The sequence below is a fragment of the Varanus komodoensis genome, unplaced genomic scaffold (genome assembly GCF_004798865.1).
Source record: "Varanus komodoensis strain SLA01 unplaced genomic scaffold, ASM479886v1 scaffold5, whole genome shotgun sequence".
NCBI classification, from domain to species: Eukaryota; Metazoa; Chordata; class Lepidosauria; order Squamata; family Varanidae; genus Varanus; species Varanus komodoensis.
The window spans coordinates 49,671,648-49,686,038 of NW_025336087.1; the positions used below are offsets into that span (position 1 = coordinate 49,671,648).

A 14,391-nucleotide genomic window follows, 5' to 3' on the forward strand; every position below is an offset into this window, starting at 1 on the left:
AGGTTAATGCCACAGGGACTAATTATTCATTAGAGAAACATTTTGGCTATGCTGTTACTTTATTTAAAAAGCTTTTAGATTCTTCATTTCACTTCCTCCATTTGTTCAAAGGGACACTTCACTGGATACATAAACTCTGCTTTTATTCCCCATGTTAAAAAAGTATAAATCAATTAAATATTTTTAACAGATTTTGAATTAACTTTAAAAAGAATCCTTCAAGGGAAAGTTTGATGCTTGCTTGAGGTACTCTATGTTATTATCACTGCTTGAACCGCGATCTCGGAACAGTTTATTTAGTTATTATGTATTTTCATGCATATCAAAAATAGTTTGTTAGTTAATCAGTGTATTTTCCATGTGCAAATGTGCACTTGTGCAACTAAGCAATACTTATTTTTTAAAAATCTGCTTACTGAACAGCCCCCTCCCAAAAAAGTGGGGAAGGATCATAGTACAGTAGTACACATGGTTAATACAGTCCCATTCCATCTCAAGCATCACCAGATAAAAAGATAATTAAGTAGTTTGCATGTTTATGCAGACATGCATGAACATAGAATTTAGTCGGAAAGATCAAATACAAGGGGAAATTAACCAGATCCCAATTACTATGTCCTCTGTATAAGTGTTTAGATTTATAATGGAAGCAAATGTTCTAAATGCTATAGTGTTAATTTGGAGATCTAATACATACAGAAATACTTTATTTTTTAGTGCTTAAGAATCTTTTTCATGCACATTTGTTGGTATAGGGTTGGTTACAGGAAATACTTTTTGCTTTAAGTCTGCATTAGCATATATACCACTCTCGTCTTGCCATGTATTGATACCATGTCTTCTGTAATCTGCTGTGTCGGTAAACTGAGAATGACATTTTCTGTGAACTACAGAGTAGCCAACTGTATCAGGTGTAACCTAAAGAAAAGACATTAGACTTTGTTAATAATGGAAAAAATGAGAAACTAAGTTTGACAAAAGCAGTATGTCAAGCTAAAATAATCAGCTCTTAAGCTTTGATTTTAAATTTAGTTCTGCTTATAATTTTCTCTTCCAATAAAATATCTATTTTCAGACCATCTGGCTCAGATTCAGAGATGCGCACGCCAAGGACAATAAGTGCAGCAATGTTTTAAAATTGATTTTCACTTAACAGCGGGCCTCTCCCTGAGCTGAAATGCATATTCTCTTTAGAGTCTAAAATAAGAAACAAAAACCTGTTTGCTTCTTGTAATCCAGAGCCTTTCTGAACAGGAATTAAAATTGCTATAGGGAAATTATGTACTATGTAACCTTTCATTGTATATTAAAAGTAAGCCAAACCCAAAACAGGGCTGGCACCTAGCTTCAGTAGGCTTTTGGCATACTGCCCAGTGCCAAACTGGGATCTGCCACTGTGCTTGCTACCACTGGGTATCTGACTGGTTGATAGTCTGGGTGCCACTGGCCACTACCACCTAGATGCCCTGGCAGGGTGGCAACCGCCAGTCATTTCCTCCTTCCCCCTGAATATGCCTGTATGGCAGCAGCAATTTTGGAAGGAGCTTATTGGCTGCTTGCCTTTGATCAGTGCCATCATTTAATATTTCTCAACCTGTAATGCTCAACATTGACACTGAACATTATCTGTGGGAGATAATAAGATGGCAGATACCTGCCACAGCTTTTGGATTTTGATCTTTTTTTAAGGAACAGACCTGTAATATTGGCCATTATACAGGGACATGGAGGACCTGCAAAGGTCCCGTGCCCTAACGAGGCACCTATAGCAGCAGTCTTTAGTGTTTCCAAACAGGAGACACTTTAGTTACCACTGCCAAGGCCACATGGTGACCTTTGCCAGGCTGCAGGGGGCCTACTCTTTCTCCCCCTCTAACCCTTCTACACAGCAATATTGCCGGCAAACTTGTCCACAGGTTTTTTGGGGCCTTTCCTCCCTATTGTCCTCCATGTTTTCCGGGTATAAGCTGTGCATTATTTTTAAAAGAAACTGATGAAACGACTATGGATGCTCCCAAGGGAGGTTTATCGTGCAAACTGCCTTCTGGGGCTGATTTATGAAGGGTCCACATGACAACAACATCTCTTTGAAACTATTCTTTTCCCCACAATTTCTTTGGTATCTTTCTTTTTTTACCAGCAAGAAAAGACTAAATATGTGCAAAATGCTTTTTAATTGGTGTTAGGAGGCTTCCATCTGGAAGAATCCTACATAGTAGGATAGTAATAACTATTGAACAGAAAAATCTGAACTTGTGAAACAGTTCCTGGATAGAACACCTACTTTTTTCAGAGCAAATACAGAATCCTAAAATCAAATAAGTTTGTGAAAGATTTTGTCTGCCTTGGGAGGAGGCCTGAGCTTTATCTCACATTTGGATTTCTAAAAGAAAAACAACATCATGTTTTTCTTTTAGAAATCTTGCTAAACATATTTTCTCTGAGGCATATCCTATTGCTTTTGATAGTGAGTGTTAAGTTAGCTTTAAGTAAGCACGCTTAGGATTGAGGTAATTCACACGCCACAGAGGATGTCAGTGGCAAATCATGCGTTAACTAACCAATGATTTGTAGGGACACATGCATCACATATGCTGCTCCCAATTTGAGACAAAAACCTGTGAATGACCATAGGTTTTTAGTGTTAACATCTAAACATGAGCACTCTGGTACGTTTATGGTTAAAACAACCTAAAGCTGTTCATTTTTTAGTTAATTTTGGGTTGTTAATTAACCAATGATTTGCCACCAAATGCCATCTATGTTTGAACCAGATCTCACCGTTCAGTTTATGATTCAATTAAATAATATGTGAAAAATTTATTTCTTTGCCAAAAAAAAAAAAACCTACCGAAGTCCAGCAACAGGTGTCATATAGGGGATCAAGCTACTTGTCTGGGTGCAGTACTTGCCCTAATTCTCCCTCAAATTCCAGTGATGCCAATGTTTGTTTTATAACTAAATTAGAGGATAAGGGCTTTCACACACACACTCCTAATGGATTGATCGCCTGGGGTTTTAGAGAAGCTACAGTCAATAACTGTAAATCTTCAATTCATAAAAAGGAATCACCACGTCTGAGAATCCTTCATAAACTATATAAAGTAAGTATAGCTCAGCCCTAAAATAAAGGCTTTTGAAAGCTTTACTCATTTCTATGAAGAATTCATGCCTCATTTTTATTTAACACTAGAGGGAAATTCTTCTATATAATAATGATATAATGACATTTTCATAGCTATTTTTCTTGAGTTTCTGAACAGTAACTGAATCACACAGTTCTAGATATGTGTTTGATTTTTCAGCAGAAAAAGACCATACATCTAATCTGTATACTGAAAGCAACATCTCCAAGATCAGTGAGAAGAGAAGAGAAGAGAAGAGAAGAGAAGAGAAGAGAAGAGAACGGGGATTCTCAACAACGCTACTAAAATGTTAGTAAATACACAACAGATAAGCTTTCTTAATAGCAGAAAGGAAGAATGCTAAGTCTGTTCTTCTCAATTTTCATTCCTTTTAGCTGAAATGATGGGATGCGATGTTTACAGACTTTCTAACTACTGAACAGGAGAGGCCAGCTTTAGATTTGCCAGTCAATGCAGGTGTTACGGGAAAAGCATAGGGTCAGATGGGCTTGCAAAAGAGTTACACAGGACTCTGGGATAGGATGACAATTCTGTTTTTGGACAGAAAGAACAGAATACTTGGGCATGGAAGCTCAGGACTGGGGAACCATGTGAGAAGATGCCAAGGGTCATTTGGCTTCAGGAAACAAGGAATGTAAGGACTAAGAAACTCAGAAGGAAGAGCATCTGAATGAAGATAAATAAAGCAGACAACAGGCTAAGAAATAAGGAACAGGGAGCGGAGGAGGAAGAGGAAGCTAGTTGATATAGGTAGGGATGTTGGAACAGATGTGAGGTGTCAGAGAAATTACAGATGGGAAGTACGTTTACACATCAACTTGAAATGAATGGATAGATTTATTGCTGCAAGAAACTGATGTTTACTTTGTTTAATGAGATGAAATTGTTCAGAGAGGATATATGCATGTGCGTGCCCTACATGTGTGAGAGAGATCTTCCAGCACGATAGCTGAAATTTTATGTGCACAGACACACAAACACTTTCTTTCATGGGTTGCCATGGTTATATAAGTACGATTCCCATTCTACTAAAATCCCTGACAAAGTAAGGAATTCTGATCAAGTTATTACATTTCAACACAATTTTATTTCTCACTTAATGGTCTGGCTATGTAAAATATTCTAATAGATACTAAACTGGCTGCATAAATGATTCAGTTTTTTAAAAAACACACACTGAAAGAGATCAATATTCTCTTGGTCCTTTTAACTGATAGAAGTTTTTATCGTACGGAAGCTAACATTTCCAAGTAACAACGGATGCCAATGACTAGACTACAGTTTTGTAATTCAATGGAGGGGCATGTGCCCATTCTCAAGAGAATAATCTAAATCTTTGCATTCTCCAAATGAAGTAACACGTGTGTCTATGGCTCTCATTAAGTGTGCAATCCTATGCATGTTTAGACAGAAAAAAGTTCTGCATGGCTGGATGAAACAGAAAAGCCTCTTTCTGTTCTCATATACTTACATATGGTACATAGTCATATGGTGGAACATAATCCGTTTGATACGTTGTGTCCAGAAACCTGTAAAATACAAGATAGGTAGTAGGATTAACTCTTTTGTATGACATTTTCATCTGGTCTAACCCTAAAAGTTCTCTAATAATTTAATCATCATCATCAAGTGCGGCCTTTACCCAGACGTATACTGTGAATACTGTGGTCTTCCACAATATGATCTTTACTAAATGAAGGATACCTGCTACTCAAATGGGACACTAGATGAAACATAAAATTCATTTTTACCATTTTAATGTCTAAAACATGACATTTATTTTTAATTATTTTTGTTCTAAAAGTACATGTATACACAGTTATTACAGAAAAGTGGCCCATGGGTCAGGATGCTGGTATTGTTAGGACCCAATTCAAAGATTCTAGTTATAGTCCTTATAGCTTCAGGTAACAAGATGTAGCAGTAGCAGCAGCAGAATCGCCTGTCCCTCTCCTCATCTTCCTGTTTCACTCTGCTCAGCCCATCTTTCACTCTAGTTCACCTTCAATATTAGAGCCCAGCTACAGAAAAGTTCCTGATTTAAGGCAGCACTGCAGGGTACAGCAGAAGGTTAAGCCCCTTTGGTTACATATCCTAGTGCTCCACTTCATATATGAATGGGACAGATATATAAACATAAGCATGGCTTTTCCTACCTCATCTATCTTCATGCTATGACAGGGGTAGGCAACACAGCTCACCGTGTCTGGGTGGAGGGAAGACAAATAATGTGCTCCTCATGTACCTTATTTTCCAGCTGAAATGCTGGGATAATGGCAGAGAAAGTGTGAGGCCCCTGTGGGACAATGCAGCCTTCAAGCCCCGGAGGCTGCCTATCCCTGCCCTATGATAAAAACACTGGTATGCATTAATGCATGATTTACTGCTGACTGTCAGTAAATAAAACAAGTAAATAAAACAACGCATGCTCCAATCATCTGGTAACATGATAATGCTATCACATATTTTATTTTAAAAGATGATCTCTGTAAAGTTCCTGCTTCAAACCAATGACTCACGTTTTGAAATAGGCTCAGCATTACCATAAAAGGCAAATGATCCAGCTCTAATAAGTATTATAAAATCTAGTTTTCAGGAGGAGGCTGAGGAGGAAAAATATCAAATTTATGCTGTATGGTCAGCTTACTCACCAATATATTTTACAGCACTACTCGTCTGTTCCTTTTATATTTCTGTTGTGCAGATCTAGTTTTCAAGGCTAGACTATTCATTACTATTCATTTATCACATTACATACAAAACTGGAACACTTCAAGGAGAACAAATCAAAAGGACCCAAGCATTCAAAGATTTAGACAACTTCACAGGAGTTAACCAATGGATGAGAGAAATAGACAAGAATGCTAAGTTTCTCTGCAGAAGTGCTGAACAACTGTCGGTTGGAGGAGTCCCAATTTCTTGTTGTTGAAAGATTAATAGGCCTAGATCTTCAATATTTGAGAACAGCTGCTAATAAAACTTGTTCCTCATTATTTCATGTTAACTGCAATAATTGCTATAATGAGGAGTTTACCACAGCCCCATATCATTAATTAATTATCCTTTCTTTCCTCTTCCTGCAAGGAACTCAGGGTGGCTTACAAATTCTCCTCCTCTCCATTTTATTACCACAACAACAACCCTGTAAGGTAGGTTAGGCTGAGGGTCTGCAACTTGCCCAAAGTCATCCAGTGATCTTCACAGCTGAGTAGGGACTAAAACTGCAGTAAGTGCTATAATGCTACATAGTATTGTATGTATGCAAAATCATAATATTGCTACAAATCTTCTGAATTCCAGTCCAGCACTGTAACTACTATGCCATACTGGCTTTCTACACTACAGTGGCTCTCTAAATAGTGTATATTTATTACCTATTTGTATATTTTTGTTCTGTATTTTTTATTCTATATGCCACCTTGAAAGGGCTCTACTCTCAAAGGATGCTTAAAGATAATTTTAAATAAATATTTGAGTTTGAAGATAACTAGACCTCTGTATTCAAAGACATAGGATCTGACAAATATGTGGCTTTGCAATGAACAATGAAATGCATCAAAATGCTTTCTGTATGAATTTTTAATTAAAGTTTTAAAAAAGCTAGAAAGTTGTTAAGATAGGAGATTGTTTACACTGTGCTTAACAATTTGCCTGAATGATTCACTTCAAGTACAGAACCATGATTGCCAAAAAGTAGATTGCAGGCCGACTGGCCCTCTCTACAATCTCTGATTTGCAAGGTGCTATTTCTCACATGGCAGGTGTCCAAGAACAGAACGCAGCTGGTATGTCTCATTCTCCATCTGGAAGAGCATTTTATGTTCCGCTTTTGGCTTGGCTGGTGCCATTGTCCAAGCAATAGATAGGGATCTTTGAGTCAGACAATGTTTACCCAAGGCAAGGAGCACCTACCAGAAAGAGAAGTGAAACATTATTCTCTCAAGATGCTTATTGCTCAGCTACCACCAAGTACTTCAGCTTGAGAGATGAAGACAGGACCAAGTTGCCAAATCTGGACGTTACACCTGGCATATCACTGTGGTGCCTCTAGTCCAGGGCTGGGGAACCTGTGATCCTCTAGCTGTTGATGAACTACTATTCCTCAACACTAGCTATATGTTAACTACAACTAAAAGCATGAGAGAGTGGACCATGGCTAAAATACCAAGAGTACCTCATCTTTTGAAGAGTATTTACTTGTTTTGTTCCAAGGGACAAGTGCAGATGAACCTTCATATTTGTGGCTTTCAAATCATATTCATCCTAGTCAAGTAATTAGCTGGTTGCTCTGGGAGGGTTTTACCTCCTTTTGGAACATAAGCTGTACTGATTCAGTATGCTAAATGTTATTTCTTAACTGGGTGACTGTTGCATGGTATACTTTGATCCTCCTAGAGCATACAATTTATTCTATTATTAGAAGTAATGTTAAATGTTAAGTGTTGTTTATTATGGAAACTGGAAAGGAAGAAATGGGACATTTAAATATTATGGCCTAGAAGAGGAAATTTTCACTTAGACAAGCACAAAATGTTTTACTCTAGCAGTGACTAACTCAGAAGAAACTGAGTAACTCTAATACTGAGGAGAAGCAGCAATAAGGGGCTGTAATACAAAGTTAACTGAAAAATAATCATCATAATCATCCAAGTTTACACTTCAACAACAGATGCCAAGGAAGAATAAATCAAAATCAAAAATAACTTATGTGCAAGTGTCCAAGAGGAAGTTGATAACATACCAAAACAAGACAGGCTGACAATCAAAGGTGATTGGAATGCAAAAGTAGGAAACAAAGTAGAATCCAGTGTTGTACTACAATTGGCCTAGGAGTCAAAAATAAAGCAGGAGAGCAACTCATGGAATTCTGTGAAGCCAACAATCTTTTCCTTGCAAATACATAATTCAAACAACTGATCAGACAACAATACTCACAGACATGACCAGATGGCCAATCTAGAAATCAGAGAGATTACATTATTGGATTAAAGAGATGGAGCAGCTGTATTCTCACTGCCAAAATAAAACCAGAAGCAGATTGTAAAGTGGAAGCTCCTTTGAATGCACTTGGAAGGAATAAAGCTTTCACTATTAGGGTACCAAAAGAACTATTTCAAATGGCAGAGACTGAATCAGACCAAATCCTCACAAGAATATGCCAACACATATGGTAACCAAAACAATGTCCCACAGCCTGGAAACATTCAATATACACTGCAGTCACCAAGAAAGGGGATGCTAAGAAGTACAAGTTTATTTATTTTTATTTATTTATTAAAACATTTTTATGCCGCTCCATTCGCCGAAGCCTCGGGGCGGCTTACAACATAGATAAAACAATAAGTTAAAATATCCATATAAAATCATCTTAATTAAAACACACATTATAAAATAAGCCGCCCTGGCCAGATAAAATTCAATTGTATTTAGCATTTAAAATGTTGCTTAAATAAAAAGGTCTTAGCCTGGCGCCGAAAAACAAATAACGATTTGTTAGGGATATTGCGGTAATGTCCCATGGAAGCAAAGTGATGCTGAAGGCATTGCAATGAAGAATTGTAACCTATATGGAACAAGAAATGCCTGACATTTAAGCTAGATTTCAAAAAGGAAGAAGCACTTCAGATCATATTGCAACTATCTGTTAGCAACTGAAGTGCTCCAAATAATTCCCAAAGATAATCAGTCTGCACTTTATATACTACAGCAATGCCTTTGACTGTGTGGACCATGAGAGGCTATGAATGGTTCTGAAGGAGAAATGTGGGTGCCTCAGTACTTGATTGTCCTGATGTGTAACCTGTATTGTGAACAAGAAGCTACTCTTAGGGCAGAATATGAAGAAACACAATGGTTTCCTATAATCAAAGGTATCAGACAAAGGTATATGTTATCTCCCTATCTGTTCAACCTGTATGCTGAATATGTCATAAGGAAAGCATCTGCCCTTTCAGCTTCTCTCTCAGACTGCATCCAATGCTAACTAACAAGGACAACCTTTTTTTAGTACAAAGCAAACTCTGCTCCTATTGCCAATCAATGATCAGAGATAGGGGCAGAGTTTCACCGTTCATTCCGTTTCTCCATGTACAGAAAAATATTCCTCATGGGACTAGTTGGAGAATGCTGAAAGTTTTAAAACTCTTTTCTGCTTAAGCCTGCATAGGACTGTACCCTTAGCTATTTGAGGCCCGGGCACAAGCTTACTAATGAGAAGCATTTTTCAGCCCCACTGATTTCAGTGGAAGAAAATGAAACTTACACTTAATTTTCGAACTGAAATCAGCAGATGCTAATTGGGTTTAATCTTTGAACTAGCTCATGCCTTTTTTAGACAGTGAATTAGGGCACAATCCTGTGCATATTTAAACAGAAAACAAAGTCTTTTTCCAAGTGTAATCCTGTACATTACTTAGAAGCCCCACTGAAATCAATGGGATTTATCCCCAAGAAAGTGCATATATAGAATTGTAGCCTTAATGTTTATATTTCCTTGCAGAGTTTGAAGTTTTCGCTTTTAGTCCATTTCAGTTCAATTAGAATTTGCAGCTAAAAGTTATGCTTTGCATTTTTAATTGACATATTTCAGAGGATGGGGAACAGCAAGCAATATTTTACACACAACATAGCAGGTACCAGATTTTACTATGCTAGACATTCTGTCAATGTATGTTTAATAAATATGTATCAACATATTTATTAAGAAATAAGCATGTTGGATTAGTGTAGATTTAATTAAAATTGAACATGCTTTTGTTTCATGTGAAGTCTTCAGGTCCATTCCCAGGTCCTGCATATTAAGTTGCTCTTCTTTGTTCTCAAATCTATTTCACCTGTGTTTTAAGTAGGTTGGACCTTCTGCTGTACTGCTGTTTTACTTAGGGTCATTTACTTCTTTAAAAAATTCAGAACCTCTCTCAAATTTAATGTTAGCCCCCTACTTTATTTATTTAAAGCTTTTATAGACTGTCCCATTACTAGCGTGTTTAGGCTAATCATGTTTAGAACAAAAGGCTAATCATGTTTAGAATATATGTTTTTAGGTCCATAAATTGCATGAAAATAGTGCAACTTTTTGATTCAATAAGTTATTTTAAGAACAAACCAGTTACACTTACCTCCATGCTGAGGCACACCTTAAGTTTTTAAAATTAGTATTACTAAGGTTATCAAGAAAAATTCTTACAGCACAATCCTCTACATGTGTATACAAAATTCCCACTGATTTCATTGAAACTTAGTCCCAAGTAAGTGGTACAGGATTGCAACCTTAACTGATCTTTACATGAGATTACTAACATCATCTAGAGAACAGTTACAAGAAAACGATACTTCCTTGTAAAACTGACACTAACCCCTAATATTGTTGGTTCGAATAAACCCAAACTATAAAGAACCAAATAAGCAAGATAACAGGTATAGCAGCCAGACCATTGGAAGCCAGGTAAGAAGGCTTAGTCTAGTAACATCTTGCCCTATCTACTATTCTGTGTCGTATGTGGACTTCCTGCTAACTGGGTTGAAGGGAGCCAGATGTTTTTCTGGGTTAATGGAAATGCTTAGTATTAAACTACCTGGGGGAACCACTTGAGTAAGATCTGTGAGAACAGGATGATCAATTGGAAGCTCTGCTCCCAGATGGCAGTCTCCTTTCTTCACACACAGTCATCTTTCTGTGAATGGAGAAATAGACGAACAGGGAGACCCTGTTCTTATTTGCAATCACTGATTTAAGATAAAAGCAGAGTTTCCCTGCTTAACACTTGAGAAAGGCTGCCTTTTAGTGAGATCTGAGAAAAATTGGTAGTGCAGATAAGGAATCACTGCAGTCTAGATGCAGCCTGACAGCATCCCATCCCTGCCAATCCAAGCAACTCCCATCTTCCTCTGACTGGAGGGAAACTGGAATTATAGGATTTTTCCTCATCTAAGCATTTGTATGATTTACCTCTTATTCACCAGGGATTAAGGTCACGTCAGAGCAACGGAAGAATTTCAGAGTGCAAAATTTTGCCAAAGCATGCAGTTAAGAGCAGTCTTAAGCAATGTTGAGGTGTTGTATCTAACTATTGGTGGCAGAAGGGAGAGGAAAATAACATAGCACAATGGCTGAATAAAAATACTTTTCTTATTTTTCTTTGATTGAAAGTAAGTACCATGATAGCAATATTTTAATGTAAAATATAGCCACTAAAATAATTAACCATATTGTACACTCATTCTTTCATAAAAGATAATAAAATCATGTATTATCTGGTACAAAAATAGTTTTTTTGTGAAGATTTGATGCATCTTTCCACACCTCAGAGCAAATGCACTACAGAGTCTGAACACCATTGTTAAAGTAGTTAACTATCACAGTTTTGCAAATACTGACATTTTAAAGTGATCTGGGGAATGACATGGCAGAACAGCTCCAAAGCCTGTTTCTGGTAGCCCTGTCTCCCTGCAGAGAGATGGAGAGAAAATCAAAAGAATTAAGTGAAAGCCAGATTTTAGTAGTTTAAATAAAATTTGATTGGTCATAGTGCAATCCTATACATGTCTACTGAAAAGTGAGTCTCTTTGAGTTCAGGGGATAGCACTGCAGCCCTAAAGGCAAAAGTCCTTATCATGTTTCCATACAACAACAACATATAGCTGCTTTTAACTCAGCCAACATTGTTTCCAGGATTATCACAGTGTGTTTCTTCTATAAATGGCCACCACTGCTCTCTGCTGGATGAACTGAGTCAGACCACTTCAAACATGTTTTAATTTTTAACTTTACTGCTTACTACCACCTGAAAAGCAAAACTATTTGCCCTCTGACAGATATCTGTAGTACAAAGCAGATTAGAACCTTCCATTTCAGTAGCACTACTTTAACTCTACAGTGGATTTGTCAAGAATGGTTTAATGAAGAATGCTACTCTTTCTATTTTCTATCCCACGTTCATTTGGTGAAGTTGTGTGACAGATACCTTGGAAAAGGTGTAGGAATTCCTGAAAGTATAGAACACCAGTATCAATAGTGTTCAATATTTTTGAGAACAGGATGCAGAAGACAGAAAAAAGAGAGGAAAGAGAAATACATGCAGTATAATCTGAATGATGAATGTGGCTTCAAAGGCATCCAGAAATACCTTCCAAGAACAGCTATGTCAAAATTTTCTTCATTCAGCAGAGGTTTCTGAATCTCTAGTTCCCTATATTCTTTAATTCTATATGGCTGAGACAGATGATCTTGACTAGTGGTTACCCATTTCTAAAAGTAAACATAAAGGTGAAGAAAGTAAGAAACATATCAGGTATCAGTTCATTATTGTATGTAAAATACAATTATTTGTGCTTTTGGTAGTGTTCTATTAAAAGAAGTTAAGTACCTATTTTTACAGACAGCATATTTTTATGGAAGTTCTGGCCCTTTCCCCATTCCATTATACTTCTCCTGCCTCTGTTCTCCCCCAGTGCTTCACCCCTGCACCACTCTACCCTCACTACTGCCCTCACTTCTTCAACCTTTGCCCCAAGCAGACTTGCCACCATGTCTTCCCTACCCGGGAAAGCATAGGGCAGGAATTGGTTTCAAGAAGCAGGCCTAATCCCAACATTAATTTGCCTGTATCCATAGTCTGATTGATAGATGGGAGAATTTGGCCTCATATCCATCATTCATGCCATTGTAGAAGGTTAAATGCATTTGCTAGAGATATTGGTAAAAAATGTACCCACCACAAGCAAATGAGTTGGTTGTGATAGTGTTGGGAATGCATCGCTTCTCCAAACTTTTGAAATGGGCCCTGGTTCCACAGGAGGCAATACAAACTGCCCCCCTACCCTGCCCCTCAAAAACAGTTCACTGTCATCTGTGTTAAGTATAATCAAAGTGACAGAATGTTGAGAACTATTAATGCATGCCAGTACCACATTCCAAATTTAACATATATAGCTTCAGCTACTGGGTAATATAGAAAAGTAATAAACAAAGGCAGCACTAAAGTGATAGAAAAATCAATTCCTACTTCATCCATGGTTCCAAGTCGCCAATAGGTAGAGCGACACAAGTTTTTAGAGCCCAAAGGAATTTGATGAATGTCATAATCCTTAGGTTCAGCCTCTCTATTGTAGTACCTGTAATAATAAAAAGAGTGCAAAGTCATAAGAATACTACTGAAGAGGTGGTTACAATAGTCACACCAAAAAGCACATACATCTGTGCAAAGCTAGTCATATTTTTTAGGACTTCTCTCAGCTTTTCCAGAAATAGTATGGCAAAAAGAACATGGAATTTTTTTCTGATTAGAGACTGTGCCAGGACACACAGCTAAATGCTTTCAGGATATCTAAATGTAAAGTCTGAACTCAACATTAAACAAAATGTTGAACAATAAAGAATACAACATAACAAATCATTATGTTTTAATAAGTTTTAATGTGTTTTATTTTATGTTTTATGTATTGTAAGCCGCCTAAGAAGGCCTCGGCAGTTATAGGTAGCCTATAAATACATGTACAAATAAACATTTAAAATGGAATGGAATTTTAATGGAATTTTAAAGCTTCATATTAGAAATACCCAAAATTGTCTGGCTTTCACAGCTGCAAAAACAAGCAAACAACTGGAAACAACTTCACAGTTAAAGCAACTATGGTTCTAAGATAAAAAAAATAACAATTTGTCAGTCTTGTAAGTTAAACTCCAGGATTACATGAACGCTTATCTAGATGTCTCTAGACTGCTTAATCTTACCAGCGGTACACCAGAGTGGGTCTCCCGTAGTAGGCAGTATGGGAGCGTAACGTTAGCGCTCCTTTGCGCTGCATCACATCTGGAGGTCCCAATTCCATCTTCCAGAAACCTTAGTCCCTCTCAAGGGTTTATTTTATTCCAGATGCCTATTCCACTTTATTCCAGATGCCTCGCTATAAGCTCTCATGCTGCAACGTAAGCAGCAACCTATATTCTTCCCCTCGCCCCCTTTTCGCATCACTTCATTGTTAACATTAACAACGGCATAACCCTTCGGCCACTCAAATGGAACAAAACTATATCCCACAGCTTCCAGGCTTTTCACGAGTTAGCGCAGTTGAAAAATGAAAGGAGCAGAAGATGACCACTCTTCCTACTTCGACGCTTATTCATTTCCATGGAAACCTTCAGCAGAGCAAACATAAACAAGGATCCTTCCGCGGAAGGGCTGGAACTACTCGGCCGACCGTCGCCGTGGAGAGCCGTAATGACATAGAGTTAACAAAGTGAGAT

The 14,391-nt window shown here is 37.5% G+C and overlaps 1 protein-coding gene across 1 annotated transcript; it reads right to left on the reverse strand.

The window, feature by feature from the left end:
- Positions 1-126: 126 nt before the first annotated feature.
- Positions 127-14,158, reverse strand: CFAP95 (cilia and flagella associated protein 95). Its single transcript, XM_044446562.1, has 6 exons — positions 13,879-14,158; positions 13,151-13,259; positions 12,272-12,393; positions 11,524-11,592; positions 4,618-4,675; positions 127-918 (listed from the first exon to the last, which is right to left on the reverse strand). The coding sequence occupies exons 1-6, from the start codon at positions 13,974-13,976 to the stop codon at positions 721-723; spliced, it is 654 nt and encodes a 217-aa protein (XP_044302497.1). The 5' UTR covers positions 13,977-14,158; the 3' UTR covers positions 127-720.
- Positions 14,159-14,391: the final 233 nt, after the last annotated feature.

What these genes read in the sequence shown, in the direction of transcription:
- CFAP95 (XM_044446562.1), bottom strand. Translation starts at nt 13,976, where the DNA reads ATGGAATTGGGACCTCCAGATGTGATGCAGCGCAAAGGAGCGCTAACG. An exon ending in CCCACTCTGGTGTACCGCTG is followed by an intron (nt 13,260 to 13,878) that starts GTAAGATTAAGC and finishes TTATTATTACAG; the next exon opens with GTACTACAATAGAGAGGCTG. An exon ending in GACATAGCTGTTCTTGGAAG is followed by an intron (nt 11,593 to 12,271) that starts GTATTTCTGGAT and finishes ATCTCTCTGCAG; the next exon opens with GGAGACAGGGCTACCAGAAA.